The 17,630-nt window shown below is 36.9% G+C and overlaps 1 protein-coding gene across 9 annotated transcripts in view; it reads left to right on the forward strand.

The window, feature by feature from the left end:
• WDPCP (WD repeat containing planar cell polarity effector) overlaps window positions 1-17,630 on the forward strand; it is a 380,072-nt gene that overhangs the window by 25,260 nt on the left and 337,182 nt on the right. For 6 of the 9 annotated variants that reach the window (XM_087436664.1, XM_087436671.1, XM_087436672.1 and 3 more), the window contains exon 2: window positions 8,941-9,050. The exons of 1 other annotated variant lie outside the window; for it this stretch is intronic. In XM_087436664.1, the coding sequence (XP_087292790.1) occupies window positions 9,040-9,050 (11 nt within the window). In that variant the 5' untranslated portion in view covers window positions 8,941-9,039. Of the gene's footprint in view, window positions 1-1,613; window positions 2,203-8,940; window positions 9,055-17,630 lie in introns of those variants that run through there. 2 more of the 9 variants (XM_087436665.1, XM_087436667.1) reach the window with 2 other exon arrangements.

A 17,630-nucleotide genomic window follows, 5' to 3' on the forward strand; every position in this document is an offset into this window, starting at 1 on the left:
CATTTAGTCCATTGACGTTTAAAGTAGGTATTGATAAGTATGTACTTACTGCCATTTTTTAACTTTTTTTTTTTCTCAGTGCTTTAGTAGTCCTTCTCTGTTCCTTTCTCCTTCTATACAGAATTGATGGTCACTTTAGTTCGACCTCTGTCTGAAAGCTGTACTCTTTAACTCCCCTCCTCCCTCCTTTTATGTTTTTGATATCATATCTAACCTCTTTTTTGTGCATTTGTATCCATTACGTTCTTATCATGGAAATAGATAATTTTTCCTATTTGTCATCTTCTCTTTTCCCCTTAAATCAGTCCCTTTAACATTTCTTGTAGCACTGGTTTCTTGGTGACAAACTCCTTTAATTTTTGCTTGTCTGGGAAATTTTTGATCTCTCCTTCCATTTTGAATGATAACCTTGCTGGGTAGAGTATTCTTGGCTGTAAGTTTTTTCCTTTTAGCACTTTAAATATATTGTGCCATTCTCTTCTAGCCTGTAAGGTTTCTGCTGAGAAGTCAGCTGATAGCTTTATGGGGTTTCCTTTGTATGTAACTTGACTTTCTCTTGTGGCTTTTAGGATTCTCTCTTTATCTTTAATTCTGGACATTTTGATTATGATGTGTCTTGGTGTGGGCCTCTTTGGGTTTATCTTGTTTGGGGCTCTGGGTATCGGTTTCCTTCCTTAGGTTAGGGAAGTTTTCATCTATTATTTCTTGAAATAGATTCTCTGACCCCTTGTCTCACTCTTCTCCTTCCGGGACACCTATAACACGGATGTTAGTGTGCTTGATGTTGTCCCAGAGGTCCTTTAGACTGTCCTCACTCTTTTTAGTTCTTTTCTCTTTTACCTGTTCAGCTTGGGTAATTTCTTCTAGTCTTTCGTCCAGCTCATAGATCCGTTCTTCTGTATCCTCTACTCTGCTTTTGAGTCCCTCTAATGAATTTTTCATTTCCAGTATTGTATTCTTCATTTCTGATTGGTTCTTTTTTATATCTTCCATTTCTTTGTTGACATTCTCACTGAGTTCATCTATTCTTCTCCCCAGATCAGTGAGCATCCTTAACACTCTTGGTTTGAACTCTCTGTCAGGTAGGTTGCTCATTTCTGTTTCACTTAGTTCCTTTTCTGGGGTTTTGTCCTGGTCCCTTACTTGGAATGTATTCTTTTGCCTCCTCATTTTGCCTCTTTCCCTGTGCTTGTGTCTACGTATTAGGCAGGTCAGCTACGTCTCCTGCTCTTGGATAGGTGACCTTATGCAAGTGATGCCTTAGGAGCCTTCCAGTGTGCTTCCCTCAGTTCTCAATGTTCCAGGCGTGACCCCTATGTGGGCTACGTGTGTCCTTCTGTTGTGGCCTGTTTGCTCTCCCTGTAGGCACCCAGGGAGGCCGAGTTATGCTCCTGGCCAGCTGTTGTAATGCTCAGCTGCTTGTAGTTGTTGTGGGCCCTTCAGTCTCTTTATCAGGTGTGGGGAGCCCCAGCACAGTTGGCTGCAAGTTCTAACACCACATTTGTGTTGCAGTATTTCTTTTAAGTGAGTAGGCCCCCAGCGTGGCAGGTTGTTAGGCTCAGGGCCTTACAATTGCTGTAAGCCTCTAGCCTATTAGGTCTCTTGTCAGCTCTCTGAGGATTGCAGCTGGGTGGGGCTGGCCTCAGACACAGGAGCACCCAGTTGTTTCAGGCTTTGGAAGGTGGGGCAAACCCCCTATGTGGGTCTTTGAGAAGCACAAGTCTTTTGCAGCTGACAAGCCCTGCCGCCCACAGGTCCACACACACAGTCAACACAGTCTTGCCCTGTGTGAGCGCCCCGACCTCCCCAAGCGGACCCAGTCTCTCCACGGCCGGAGCCCCACACACTCCGCCACCGCCCCACACTCTCCACCCGCTCCTTGTGCACAACCCTGCCCCGCTAAAGTCGGCTCAGTTGCCAGGCTGCAGAGAATCCAGTCACCAATCTATGCAGGCCCACAAGTTGCCTGAGGGCTTGTTGTTGGGTTGGGCCAGTCTCTAGGGTGGGCTGCCTGCCCTGGCTGAGCTGGATTAAATCGGTGCTCTAGCGGGTGGGGCCGACCCTGGGCTAGCAGGCCTCAGGGAGAACTCCAATGGCGTATGTGTCAGCACGCCCACACCAGGCCACCACAATGGCCGCCGCCAATGTCCCAGTCCCTGGAGAGGTCTCACCTCTCACCGAGATGCACTCAGGGCCTATTTGGTGAGTCTCTTTTCACCACAGCACTGTGCACCTTTCTTTTTGGTGATTTTAGGATGCTTTCTGAAGCGGGTGAGTTTGCGTGCGGGCCCTTTAAGAGCCGGTTTTAGTTTCTTTGTGAACCGGGTTTTCTGGGGGTACTCCCCAATGTTTTAGTAGCAGGCACAGTCAGATATTATGCCGCTGGTCTCGATTGTGCTGGGTCCACAAAATGCCCACAGCGGGGGCGCTCCCCGGCTCAGGGCCCCGCGCCTCTAGGGAGGGTTGCGTACCTGTGAGCTGCTCCCGGCGGCCGTGAAGCTGGTGGCTTGTGAAGGCGGTGTTTTTCCTCTCCGGAAGGGAGTCTCTGCCTCTTCTACCTCAGTTAGGATTGTCCGTTGTTGCAGGACTTCCTCTTATCCAGTTTTCAGTTCTGTCTCGGGGGTAATTTTTCCACAAGTAGTTGTAAATTGGCTGTGTCCACGGGAGGAGTTGAGTTCCGAGTCTTCTCTCGCCTCCGGCTTGACTTCCCCTCCCATGCATTACATTTAGATGTCATGTCTAATCTCCTGTAATCTGGAACTGTTTATTAGCCCTCTTTGTCTTTCATGACATTGACATTTTTAAAGAGTATAGGCTAGTTATTTTGTAGAATGTTCCTCAATTTGGGTTTGTTTGAAGTTTCTCTTAGTTAAATTCAGGTTATGCATTTTTGCAGGAAGAGTACATAAATGTGGCCTTATCAGGGTGTCACATCAGTTTGTCTTATTACTTGTGATGTTAATTGTAATCATTTGATTAAGATATAGTTCACCAGATTTCTTCACTATAAGATTACCATTTTTTCCCTTTGTAATTAATAAATAATCAGTGGGGACATACTTTGAGATTACGTTAACATCCTGTTTTCCTCAAACTTTAACCCATAGTTTTAGCATCATTGATGATTTTTGCCCAATCAGTTATTATTATGATTGTATAATGCTTTTCCAAGTCTGTCATTTCTTCAACATTAGGTGGCACTCTACTATAAGTTTAGGTTTTCCCTTCTTATCTATCTATCTATCTATCTATCTATCTATCTATCTATCTATCTATCTAAATCTCTCTTACTACCAACACTTCTGACACCAAATATGTGGGTTTTCTACACCAAACAATTATCCAGTTTTATGCAGACACCAAATGGGTGTCCTACAATTCAGTTCAATTCTAACACTAAGTACCTGGAGTTAGCAAGACCCTACAGGTTAAGGGCTCAGTCCCACAAGACTGTCCCCACTTCAGAGCCATTGCAAGTCCAGGCCTCACATACTTCTGACTGACTGGCTATAAATCAGAGGTTTCCACAACCCCTCCTCAGTTTCAATAAATTGCTAGAACTGCTTACAGAACTCAAGAAAACAGTTTATTTGCTGTTACTGATTTATTATAAAGGATACATCTCAGGAAGAGCCAAATGGAAGAGATGCGTAGGGCAAGGGATGGGGGAAGTGATATGGAACTTCCATTCCTTCTCTGGGCATGTCATCCGCCAACATCTTAAAAACCCAGAATTTCTCCAAACTCTGTAGTTTAGGAGTTTTTATGGAGGTTTCACTATGTGGGCATGATTGATTAAATCATTGGCCATTGTTGATTAACTCGATCTCCACCCCCTTTCTTCTCCCTGGAAATCCTGGGATGGGGCTGAAAGTTCCAACCCTCTAATCGTGCCTTGGACTTTCTAGTGACCAGCACCCATCCTGAAGCTATCTAGGAGCAACTCAGCCAAGAGTCATCTCATTAGTATACCAAAGGCACTCTTATCACTCAGGAAATTCCAAGGGTGTTAGAAGCTCTTGTGCCAGGAACCAGGCATGAAGATCAAATATATGTTTCTTATTATATCATAATATTACCTTATTATATCATAATATTACCATAATATCTAATTACCTATCTAATCTATCTATTTAATCAGTATAGGTAATGGATTCTTATTTTATTCAGTGGATTGTATTAGTACATTAAGGGTTTATTTTTCTTTAAGTAATTGATGATAATTTTTTTCTAATTTGGCATGACTTAATAAGAGAAAATGAGCTAAAATAAAAACAGAAGTTCTTTTATTTAGCACTCTCGGTTTTTTAGGAATAGAGACCACCTCAGATGTTTTGTAGTAGGAAGCTATACTGTAGGGATACATATAATAATAAGAAAAAGACAAATCTCAGCCACTTGGCAAGACCTCAGAGGAACCCAGGAAAAGCCCAACTGTGTGAGATTCCAATCCCACTCTCCTTTCCCCCCAACAGGAACAAATAAGACAATTATGTGAGCCTCATGGAGAATAGAACTGATAGGCCATTCTAGAATCTCAGAAAGTTATGGGTTCTTGGTTATCTAACTATCCATCTAGCTTTAGGAGTTCACAGATCCACCAATAACCAGACCTTTTAAATCTTGCTGCTTTTCTTCTTGCTCTTAACTGTCTGGTCTATCCGTAGTTCCATAGTTCGAGAAAGAGAGAGAGAGAGCATGACTTTCAGAACACGTATTATATCTTTTCCTGGAATATCCTGTGGCTAGCTCCCTTTGTAGTAGGGTTATGGAGAGGGTAATTTCCCTAAGTAGCTAACTGTGGATATAATTTGCAATATGTATCTGCTTACTGGTTCTTCATCTTGCCAGAACAGAGCCCTACTCTGTTTATAGGCATTGTAAGCTAAGTGGTTTACTTTCTGAGTTATTTTCAGAATATTAATATTGTGATTTTTATTTTAATTTATTTTAAATAATGATAATGCTAAAAATTGGTATAAAATTAGGACAAGGATTTTCAGTAATTTAATACCTTGTATTAGTCACTAAAAATATTGTGAATCCATGACTGTTAATTAAGTCTGTCTTATTAATTTGGCCTGATTAAGAAGTATAAATGTAACTCAGCATATTTCATTATACTTTTCTCTTATTAGGGCATCATCATTTCGTATTTTCCTTAAAAGAGCTATTCAGCACTTCTGTGAATATCTGTGTAGACTAGAGTGTTTGCAGTTAACATTTTCCAGAAGCCAAAACTGGATTTCCCACAATGTACAATTTGCCTTTGAAAATTTCCTGCATTGGGTATCACTTGTTTGTGTGTTCTTGTTATTTAATATGACTGAAATATTAATAACTAATTGTTTAAAGTGCAGTATTTCAGTTAATTCCATGTATAATTAAAAAATTTAAATACATTAACATTTCACAACGTAGTCTGTGATTGGGATTAGGACTGTTTGTGTTTGCTGTTCAGATACTCAGTATAATATTTGATATTTGGATAAAATGCTATTTTTCATATCAAGTATATTTGTTTAAAATTTTAGAAAGAATATAGTAGGGAGCTTGGAAAATTTGTATTTAACATAAAATTATTTGATTATTTTCAGATATTAAAAATACAGAACAGTTTTTGGGAATCTCACAGGCTGATATGACTATTAGACTTTGCAGATTTACATCCTTTAATGATTTGTTTCTCTTTCTGTCATACATAAAACATTTGATCTGTAGCTCATGCTCGAAATGAGATAAAGGGAGGGAAAAGTGAGATGAGATACCCTCTCACTTCTTTTCTAGAGAACATGAAACTATCCCATTCCATTTAAGCAGACTCTCCCAAATGATTAAATTAATTTCACAAGAGGAAATGCATCTTTATTTTAAAGTACAATACTTTCCTTGTACATCATGTGAATTGTTAAGTGTGTTGACATTTAAAAAGCTGTCTGACTGAACCAACTATTTACAACAAGCCCAGGCCAGCCAGAACTACTTTGGGAAGGGCATATAGACTTACTGAAGTTAAAACTACTACAAGGCAAGATTATTCTAGAGACATGCAGTCTGGGTTTTGGCTTCAGGAAATATCACTTTGGAAATTACTCTCTAGGTAGGATTAAATATAAAAGTTTGAAATATGCATCTAAAATGAATTAAGTTACCATGCTGAATAGAACCCATTGCCAAGGGATTTTTAAAAAGCATTTTGGTTACTATTATTTGAAATAACTTTAAGAATATTTGAAACTGAATTGTGGAACTACTTTATAGTGAAGACTTTAAAAGAACATGGTCTTTTCTGGCTGTGAAAATCTGACTTTATTATTATTATAAGTTGATTGTAAGACAGCTATTAACTAGTGGACATTTAACCTGTGTTTAATTGAAAAGATAAAATTACTTAACTGTGTGCCTATAAAAAGAAAATAAACTCTTGATGCCAAATTATGAACTGTGCTCCTCATTGTAATAAACAACTAGGTGAAGAGTTAAAATACAGGAGTCTAGAATTCATAGTTGTTTTCTGGATTCTTATTCTAAGTGATGGAAATGATCATCCATTTAATACTAGGACAGTTCTCACTTTTTATGCTGTCTATAGCATATATATGCACATATGCATACAGATATACGTACTGTGTGCTGTGTGCTATATATAGGTATAGTAGTATAAGTTTATATATATACTGCATAAGATATTTATAGTGTACAGTATATATGCTATATACTATATAGTATATATATGTGTGTGTGTATTTATATATTGTGTGTGTGTATATATAGAGAGAGACAGACAGACATACTGTCTGTAATAAAGAACAGTACATTTCTAGTATGTAATATAGAGAAATAATTACTATACCAATGATCCTAAGTGTTTTTAGTTACAGCAGTTATTTTCTAAGCGGTACTCCTTTGCCAAATTTTTTAAGGTTGTTCTGTGATTATTGGTGGCAGTTGTGTGTGTTTAATTTTAGCCATGTACTAAGCAGACTATTGTTAAAGGGTAAATTTTTAAAAAGAATATGATCATGACTTTTATACAAATATAAAATGAACATGTGTCAAAGATTTTATTCAACTCATTAATTAATAATAATATGATGTTGCCACCGGTTTAAGTACCATGTATTTATAGTTAAGGAATGCTGAAATGAATTTAAAGTCAATGCAAAACTAATCAGTGTCCACTGGACAATAATCAGGACCTGTTTGCATTTCTGTGAACAGGAATCATTTGTATTTCTATCAGTAATCTGTATCAGTATCTGCTGGACAATAATCAGGACCTATTTGCATTTCTATGGACAGGAATCATTTGTATTACTATCAATTTTCTACATGTTAACTTCTCTCTCTACAGAGTTATAGAAAAGCCTAGTCAGTGACAGACAAATGGCTGAGCTAGCCAAGACACCCATTAAATTTCAGTCTTTCAAAATTTTTCCTTACTGTTCAATACTGGTACCTTCTCTGGTACTTTATATTACCTTGATTTTAGTAGTCACGAGAGAGAAATTGTTTCATATCCATCCAATTACTTCAGTTTAGTCATGTAAATTCTGTGAGGGTGGGCACCCAAGAATGCATGAAGTTGTAAATCAATAATATGATGTTTTGGGTATAAATGCAGAAGTTGAATCGTTAAAACCTGTGTCGTGGTTCAGAAAGTAGAAGAAAATAAGGTTTTTATAAATCTAATCTTATTTTAATTGTGATGGAGGAGCCAGCTATTTGAAGGAATCCAGCAATTAATACTTTTGAAAAGCAAGAATCTTCTTTTAATGGAATTAATTCCTCCTTGCCTTATTTGTTTTATAAATGAGAGCTTTGTATATCAGATTTTAAGTTGGGTATAACTTTAACTCCAAAATAATTAGAAGCACTGAACCATGAAAGAAGCAAGCATGACATATTATTTTTATGAAATCCTCATATTGTATGATTTTGCTCCCTTGACAATTATTTTTACTTTCCATTTTATAATTAATAATAATATATTAGAACTAACTTACAGTTGCATACCCTTCTCATTTTGGGGGAAGACCAAGTATGGTCAGGTAGGCTCTACCCATCTACCCCTGGCAGCTAGACTGTGAGCCAATCAGATAGTCCTGCCCAGGACACTGACTCTTAAGGGAGTGATGGATGTTAAATTAGTTAGGTTAGATGATGCAGCTACTGAGTAGTTGAGAGTTCGGCAGTATAGGAGTGGAGAGTGGGGATGAGTGTTCAGTGGGTTCCAAGGGCTATGGGACCTGAATATATGGCTTCAGATTTTCATCAGACCTTGCCTTCTTTCGTTTACTCTGGAGCCTGATTCTCTAGGCTTCCATTGATTCTGTAATTTACCGAATTTTCTGGCGATACGTTTCTTTTCTCCTAAAGTTAGCTGGAGTTGGTTTCTGTTGTTTATTAAATAAACACACAGAAACAAAACAAAACTCTAACTAGTAAAGAAACAACCAAGTACATGGTTATGTTTCTAAGTATATGATCGTTATCAAGTTTACATAGGACAAAGTGAATTGTATGTATTGTATGTGGGAAAAATAGAAGCAATGCTGATGTAATTTAGGTTGCTGATTATAACATAATAGACCACATGAATCAATTTATGGACTAATAGCAATAACTATGAATTTATCATTTCGAAGTATTATAGTCTCTCTTTTACCTTATGGTCACGTGTCCAAGAATATCCTTTGAATATTTAAAACTTTTCTGGCATCTTAAAATATGAGCTGCTTCTAGTAATAGTGGAGTAGCTCATATTGAACTAATCCTCCTGCAGAAAACCATTGTAAATTCTGGACAAAATACAAAAACCCAACAACTCTCTGAAGGCACTGGAGAGTGACCATAAGCAGGCAGAAATTGAAGAAGAATCAACACTTAGAAAAAGAGAATAACACTACATAAAAGAAAATGAGATTTTTTTGCCGGCAGACCTGCACTACCAGAAATGCAAAAGGGAGTTCTTGAGACTGAAGGGAAATGATACCAGACAGAAACTTGGATCTTCTGGAAGAATGAAGAGCACCAGAAATGGGAAATATGTGGGTAAATATATTTATTTCTCCCAATTTCTTTAAAACATATATGACTGTTTAAGGTAAAAATTATAACATTGTATTGTGAGGTTTATAGTATACATAGATGTAATACATACGATGGTTATAGCGTAATGTTGAGGAAGGGGAATTGCAAGGTTTCTGCATTTTATGTGAAGTAGTACAATATTAATTATCTGTGAAAATTTAAGGATGTATGTTGGTATCCCTGGAGCAACCACTAAAAAATAATGCAAAGAGGTATTGCTAAAATATGAGGTCAGCAGTTTTCAATATGAAGGCATGCAGCTGAATACAGATTTCAAAGAAGAGGTACAAATTTATTTAAGTGATTAGATATTCAAACATAAGATAATTTTTAAATGGTAGAGTAGAAACTACCAGTAGCCTGTAAATGTACTGAAATAATGCAGAAATTCTCTGGTAAAAAATAATTATAATAGCTAACATTTATTGAGTGCTATGTGTCAAGTATTGTGTTAAGCTCTTTACATGTATTATCACATATATTCATTACAACAACCTGAATAGGGTAGTTCCTATTATTCCATTTTACCATGAGGAAAGCGAGGCGTGGTGGTATTGAATAATTTACCTAAGGTTTCATAGCTAGTAAGTGGCAGAGCCAATATTTGAACCCAGGATGCCTGACTTTAGAGCTTGTGCTCCTAACTACTATATTATACTTCCCTAGAAAATGAAACCTGAGTTAAGCTTCATGACCACCATATTGCAAATAAAGTAGGGTATATGAATAAAACTAAATTAAAGGTAAAGTATTTGTTAAAAATATGAAATATGAGAAATCTTCAATTCCCATTTCTAATGTTCTTGGCGTTCTATTTTCCCCATATATAATATACACACTTCACTTTCTGCCATGTAAACCTGATAATGATCATCTACCTAGATGTATCTCCCTGGTCAATACCTAGGGTGGATAATTCCTATCCATCCCAAATTCTTCATCCTTTGGCTTTATTTTGTCCCTTAGCACTTCCTTTACTTTCACGGCCCCTCTTGCAGTATATCTGATTGGAAAACAAGAGCTTATTATAGCCTGGACCAAGAAAATCATGGGAAAAGTTGGTGAGATGAATGAAGGCTATGGGGAAAAAAGAAAAATCAGGCTACTGTTTGGTGAGGAAGGACATAAACAGTTATTGAATGCCTTCTGTGTGTCAGATTCATAAAAATGCTCCACATTTTTGTTCTCTGCCATTTTTGTTTGGCGATACATGATATAGTTATGTTTTCAAACTTTTTGTGTTAAATAGCGAAGAACCTTTTTTCCAAGTTAAAATTTTCGTTTTATTGCATAGTATACAATAAATAAAGTGATATTTTATTTACATAGATGTTTTTATAAGTTCACATTTGTAATGTTTGCATCAAGTCAATGAAGTTAATCATGTTTTGCTAAAAGCAAAATTTGGAAATGAGAATTGTAGATAATTGTGATCTTAGTTTCAGCACCCGGTTATTTTTGTAGTTTGTTTTAGTTGCTCAGTATTGAGCTAACGGGTGAAAAATGGCCCTACTAACAGAGGGGTGGGGAGTCAGTCATTCAGTCATGTCTTCACCCCTTTTCACGGGTTATCTTGAGTGGTTATAACTGTATAGAGACGCTTGAGTTACAAGGTGTGAGAGGGTCGTTTTGAACTGCTCATAGGGGTATTTCCTCTGTTGCAGTCAGGTAGTCCACTCTGAGGGACTGCTAACTAAACTGAAAATATGCTTTCTAGCCACATCTAAAGGATCTAGCAAATGTCACGGAGGTGAAGAGTTTTGGGGGTAGTAGTTATCAAATATACTATTAGTTTTTTTTAAGACTACCTTTTTGCTTTTGTATGTTAGTGATAGGTCCGCCCACTTATCCCTTGTCCATGTGAATTAGCAAATGTTTGTAGTCAGGAAATTGGGTCCAGGCCCCCAGCACCAAAGATATAGACATAAGAAAGCCAGGTGTTCATTATCAGGTAAGATAACACTTAAAATCTTTGGGCCTTCCCATCTGTTTTTTGACTTTGCTTCCTTGGACTTCCCCCCATCCAGCTGGATCTTTCCTTTTGCATAGATGACATAGTATAACTCTAGCTAGATATACGTGAAACAATACATAACATGTGAGGCATAAAGGAGAAAAAATTAATAATACCTGCCCCCCAGCTTAAGAAATAGAACATTACCAATGCTTTTGAAACCACTTATAGGTCCCTTCCCAATTGCATTCCTTTCCTTTCCCACCAGAGATAACCATCATCCTGAAGGTTTTTTTCTTTTTCCCTGAGGAAGATTTGCCCTGAACTAACATCTGTGCCAGTCTTCCTCTGTTTTGTATGTGGGTCGCCGCCACAGCATGGCTGACGAGTGATGTAGGTCCGCACCCAGAATCTGAACCTGTGAACCCGGACCGCTGAAGTGGAGCACACCAAACTCAACCACTGGACCACGGGGCTGGCCCCGCATCATTCTGAGTTTTGAGTTAATCATTCTCTTGCTTTTCTTCATAGATTTCTCACTTTTATCCTAAATAGTGTAGTGTTTAGTTTTGATCATTTTTGGATTTTATAGGAATGAAAATATGTATTTTTCTTCAGCTTACTCCTTTGCTCAACATAGCTTTTGAGAGTGAATCATGTTGTTGTCTTTATACTTTATACTTGATTCATTCTCCATCCTCTATATTAATGAACTTTAGGTTGTTTTCAATTTTAAATTGTTTCAAACCTTGCTACTATGTACATTTTTGTACATGTCTCCCAGTACACATGAGAAGCTCTTGTGGAATTTTTAAAGCTCTTCAGAGAAGGAATTTCTTCAGGAATCTATTCAGTAGTTTTCATGGTCAGAGACTTCTTCCTTTTTTCTAATCTAAACCAGTTATGTTATGGTTAAACTTGTTTCCTTATATTCTAGAGAGAATAGTGGCTGAACCAGATTGCCCAGCTTTAAAACTTCCAACTTTCTCATGTCTGTATAATCTTGGGCAAGCTATTTAATCTCTCTGGCCTCAGGTCCTCACCTGCAAACTACCTCATATGGTTGTTGTAAGGATCAATGAGTTAATACATAAAAATTGCCTGAAACATAGTAAACATTCAATAAATGTTAGTTATCATCATTCTTATTCTACCCATTATGGAAATGGAAAAAGCCATCATTATCTTTTATGGGAGACCCATTTATATACTTGAATTTAGTACTTCTCAGCCCCATCCTTTTCAAGGCTTACTTATCAGAATTTTCATTCAAATTATATCAAAATGAATTCTATAAAAATTTATTTATTCATTCATTCATTCATTCATTCATTCAACAAATTGAACAGCTAATAGATGCATGGTACTGTCCAAGGCACTGGGCATACAATGGTTGACTAAACTGATGTGGTCTCTGCCCTTAAGAAACTTAAGAGTGTAGTAGGGGATAGAGACATAAAACAAATACACAAATATTGAATTTCAAACTGTTGTTAGTGCTATGAAAGGAAAGAATATGGACTATGAGGGGGATTAAAAGCAAAGGGTATCTACTAGAGATGGGGGAATTGGGGAAAGCCCCTTTTAGCAACTGATATTTAAGCTGCAGTAAAAGCAAAGCAGGGGGAGGAGTGCTTCCTACAGAGGAGGTCACCATGTGCCAAGACTCTTAGGTGAGAAAGAGCCTGATGTGTTAGGGTCCCAAGAGAAACCAGAGAGGCTAAACTTGAGCAAGGTGGGAGCAGTGAAGTTGGAGAAATTGGAAAGGGTACATGCAAAGCCTTGCAGGCCAAGTAAAGGACAACAAATGGGAATTTTCAATGGATTTGAGGCTGGAGAGGGACAGGATCCAATTTACATCTCAAAGGATCTGCCTGCAGCACGGAGAAGGTATTGAATACAGGTTAGTTGGGGAGGCTGTAATAAGTTGTAGAGATGACATGATGGTGGCAGTGGAGATGGAGAGAACTAGACAGAAATATTTAGGATATGGAATAAACAGGACTGGGTGATGGTTGTATATGTACCTGTGGGTGGTAAGAGAGAGGTGTGAAAGATAACTCAGGTTTTTGTTTTATCAACCTTCTTTGTTAACTTTTAAATTGTGTTTGTAGTTTTTTTATTCAACATGCTCAGGTTTACAATTTTTCTCTTCAGTTGTATAGCCTGTGATAGAATTTAGTGCTTTTTAAAAATAGATGCTTACCTAACGTGGGATTCCTGGTTATATATACTGATTTTCCTGCTGCTTGTTAGATTACCTAGCAATATAGTAATTAATTTATTAAATCTTTGGGATTTTACAATGAGCAAGGCACTGGTTAGACACAGTGAGTGATTCAGAAATGAAGTCAATGTAGGCACAGTGCTAAAACCACTGATGCCTTATTTTCCTCAATGGCTCCTAGATGTCTTAATATAATTGATATCCTATGGAGTTTGAATATTTCTTTAATTTTCTGAGGTTATTTAAAATATTTACTATGTATTTTCAGCATTGTATCTTCTAGCCTGTTTTTTGTTGGTTCTGACCAATGATCATCCATACATTTATTCAAACCCTTATTGAACCTAATTGTATTTTTAGTCATGTATTCATAACAAAAAATTCATAGGTTTCTGCTCATTTAAAAAAATACAATACTAACTTTGTTGAGGAGTCTTAAAACAATCTCCTACAAGCTTTGAGGGTTGCATTTTTAATTCTAATATTCTGGGATTTGATAATCATTCTATACTCAGCCTGTTCATGGCCTTCAAGCTTTAAGATAAATGCTATTCCATTTCGCTTTTGTCATTCTTGAAGAAGTAGTCTTATCTTTTTGGTCTGTATTTACATAAATACTCTATACTCTTGATTGTTTTAGCTGCTCTTAAAGGGACCTTGACCAGATCTGTTGTTTCCTTTTTGGTTTATTAGATATTTGATAGTCATTTCAGCCAGTCATCTATGTCATGGCTGACAATACTTAGCTAACACTGGGCCTAGAACCAGTTCTTAAAAACAACATTTATTTCCCTTTGGATAGTTTGTATCCATTAATAACACTTAGAAAAGAAATAATAACCAGTTTGTAACTACCTAATATGTATGTGTTATATGAAACCTAAAAGGCTCTAAACTTTCTCTTTCGTTCCTTGATCAGGCTATTAAAAAAAAAGTGTGTTGTCTAGTATCCTATTTTGTTTTAAATATATTTTATTTTTTCCCTTTTCTAGATGTAAAAGTTAGATTCGTGGGCATATAATTTTCAGAATCACTGAATCTAATGTCCTGCCACCTTCAACATTCTGTGTCCCAATGGAATTTTTCTAATCTTTAGACGCTTCTCCAAGTTTTTTTAGTGGAGTCTTCTGAAGGACAACTGTTAACTGAGTTCTTTTAACATCACAGGATGCCTTTCATTGAACTTTTAGATTTAAACATAATTGGTTAAGTCATCTTTAATTAGGCCCTTGCTTGTTTGTACTTGATTTTCTATCTAAACAATTATATTTTTTTGTTTGTTTTCCAAGTTCTTTTTTGCAAAAGAAAATCATCTCTATCTTTAGGGGGTGCAGGTTGATGTGTAGGTTATGGTCTTCAGAATTTCCCAACTGCTATTACTTCTTAAATGACTATGGCTAAATTTTAGATTTTATGTAAGTTAAAAGTGTCCCAACAGTCTTAGTGCAGCTTTAAGCTTTAATAACTTCAGAAGTAATAGTGCTACAGACTTAAAAAAAATAATAATTTGAATGTTTAATTATTTAAATTTCTTTTATACCCATATGTTTTTGTGAATTTTGAATACCAAATTTTTTTTTTTTTTTAAAGAGGAAGATCTGCTCTGAGCTAACATCCATGCCAATCCTCCTCTTTTTGCTGAGGAAGACTGGCCCTGGGCTAACATCCGTGCCCACCTTCCTCTACTTTATATGGGACGCCACCACAGCATGGCCTGACAAGTGGTGCATCGGTGCATGCCCGGGATCGAACCCAGGCTGCCAGCAGTGGAGCACAAGCACTTAACTGCTACGCCATGGGGCCGGCCCATGAATAACAAAATTTTAATTTTAATTTTTTTGTTTCAGTCCTTTTCATTGAAGATGGCAAGCACTGAAGAAAAAGTTAACTGTGCTCTTGGTTGGCTGAAATCAAGTTCATGATGACAGCAAGAAGAAAATTCACTTCCTATTTTAAGGAGGAGACTTCCCACAGACAGTTAATTAACAACTGGATGAAAAAGTCAGGGACACTGGGCTTAGTTTATGACAAGCCTGGATGTGGGAGATGCCAGCAAGGCAGAGACTGTGGCTGAAATTGAAACGGAGTTGGTACAGAGTCCCAAAAACATGCACTCCACATCTGCTTAATCAAATATTCCAAAAGCCATAGGCTACAGAATTCTAACAGTGAAACTCCAAAGCATGCTTACGTGTTCAAATGCTAAAAAAGATTACTATGCTAAATTAGTCTTCTGTCAACTAATGAAGTGAAAAATTGAAAATTACAATTATATTCTCAACAAGTTGACGTTTTCTGATGAAGCACCTTTCCACCTAAGTGGCAATATTGTCTGTCACGTTAGTGGCCGTGTTTGGTGTACAAAAAAGCCTCAGAAAGTTTGGCAGAGTGAGAATTCTCAGGAGTTAACATTTGGTGTGCCATTAGGAAGTCTTGCGTTATTGGCCCTCCCTTTTTTATTGAGATTTAATTCATACACCATAAAATTCACTCTTTTAAAGTATACAATTCAGTGGTTTTTAGTATACTTATAAAATTTGCAACCATCACCACTATCTGATTCAGAACATTTTTATCACCCTAAAAAGAAATCCCATATGCATTAGGAGTCACTTGCCATTTCCCCCTCCCTACAGCCCCTGGCAACTAATCTCCTTTTTGTCTCTATGGATTGCCTACTCTGTACATTTCATATAAATGGAATTATATAGTCTGTGGCCTTTTGTGTTTCTTGACCCTTTATTTTTGAAGAATCTATAATCAGTGATGAATCCTACTTAGCAGTGCTTTAGAATTTTTTAATTTCCACATTGCAGTGGTTACTCTATTAAATAGTACCCTTTTCTAACAAGGCAGAACACCTGTTATTATGCATTGTGTGTGTGACAGTTTTCTGCACGACACTTGCTCAGTCTAGTGGATCATTAGAGGAGGTCTTACTTGCCCTCTTTCGTCACCTGTTCTATCTCCACTAGACTTTTTTGTGAGATCATGTGAAAACTGTTGTATATGTATCAAAACCTTTTTCTTTGGATGATCTTAAGACTAGAATTCAAATGCAATTCTTTCAGTCAGTGAACTAGCAGTAGGCCATATGTGTATATGTATATGTGTATATACCTACATATATTTCTTAACTCTGACCCCTGAGAGGGCCTAGAAGCAATGACAGTCTAGTAACAATCTGAGCATACTAGTGCCCAGATCTTGATTTCTAAATATCATTCTTTATTAAAAGGAATCAGGACTCCTCAGGGAAATGGCTTGTTGTGCCAGAAAGCAATGAAGTGTTGAAAGAATGATAAAATTGTGTTAAAACACACAGGAGCCAGCTTGAAGGAGCTCTGCCAGCCAAATCAGTGACATATTGATTGATTGAATTCATTGAATAAATTGAAATCCCTAAGTACAGACTGATATAAATAAATAAATAAGTGAGTTAAATGGAAGGCTCTACCTTACGATAGGATACCAACTAATAAATCTAGATAAATGTTAGAAATAGAAAATCACCTTTGGCAACCCTAATAGTAATAATTGACTTAGGCAAAATCATCAATGGATGCTATAACTAGGGAGTGAAAGTTTGATGAGAAGCAGCGTATTTGCATAGTTTCAAAATATCTCCCCACAAAATACTTATTAATAAGTACAAAATACTTATTAACTTTGCTAATGGAAATTATGGCAAGTACCATCTTAACCAAGTGATAGAATTTACCAATCCTAGTAATTGGACAAGTTGACATTATGTGCCTCCTGATATAAAGAACCTAGAAGGTATAGCAGCAATTCTGTGGTATTCTTGCCAAAAATACATGTCACACCTTATCACAAGGAAACATCAGAAAAATTCAAATTGAGGAACATTCTATAAAGTAACCAGCATTTATGTTTCAGAAATGTCAAGGTTGTGACAGACAAGGAAAGACTGAGGAGGTGTTCCAAATTGAAGAGGACCAAAGAGACATGACAGTGAGATGCAAAACATGATCCTGGACGTTATTGGAAGAATTAATGAAATTTGAATTGGGTCTCTGGTTTAAATGGTAAAATCGTGTTGATTTTGGTGATTATACTGTGGTTATGTATGACAGTGTCCTTGGTTTTAGGAAATATACACTGAAGTATTAAGGGGTAATGGGACATCATGTCTGCAACTTAATTTCAAATGGTTCAGAAAAAATTTGTGTGTTTGTATGAGAAAATGTAAGTTTAATGAGGTAATGTTAATTGGGGAAGCTGGATCAAGGGTGTATAGGAGTTCTTTGTACTATTCTAGCAACTTTTTGTTAGTTTTAAGTGATTTCACAATACAGTTTTTAAAAAATGTTCTCTTTTCTTCTAAAGTTGCAT

This window comes from Ceratotherium simum, chromosome 11 (assembly GCF_057802395.1).
Source record: "Ceratotherium simum simum isolate JZ-2026a chromosome 11, ASM5780239v1, whole genome shotgun sequence".
NCBI lineage: Eukaryota > Metazoa > Chordata > Mammalia > Perissodactyla > Rhinocerotidae > Ceratotherium > Ceratotherium simum.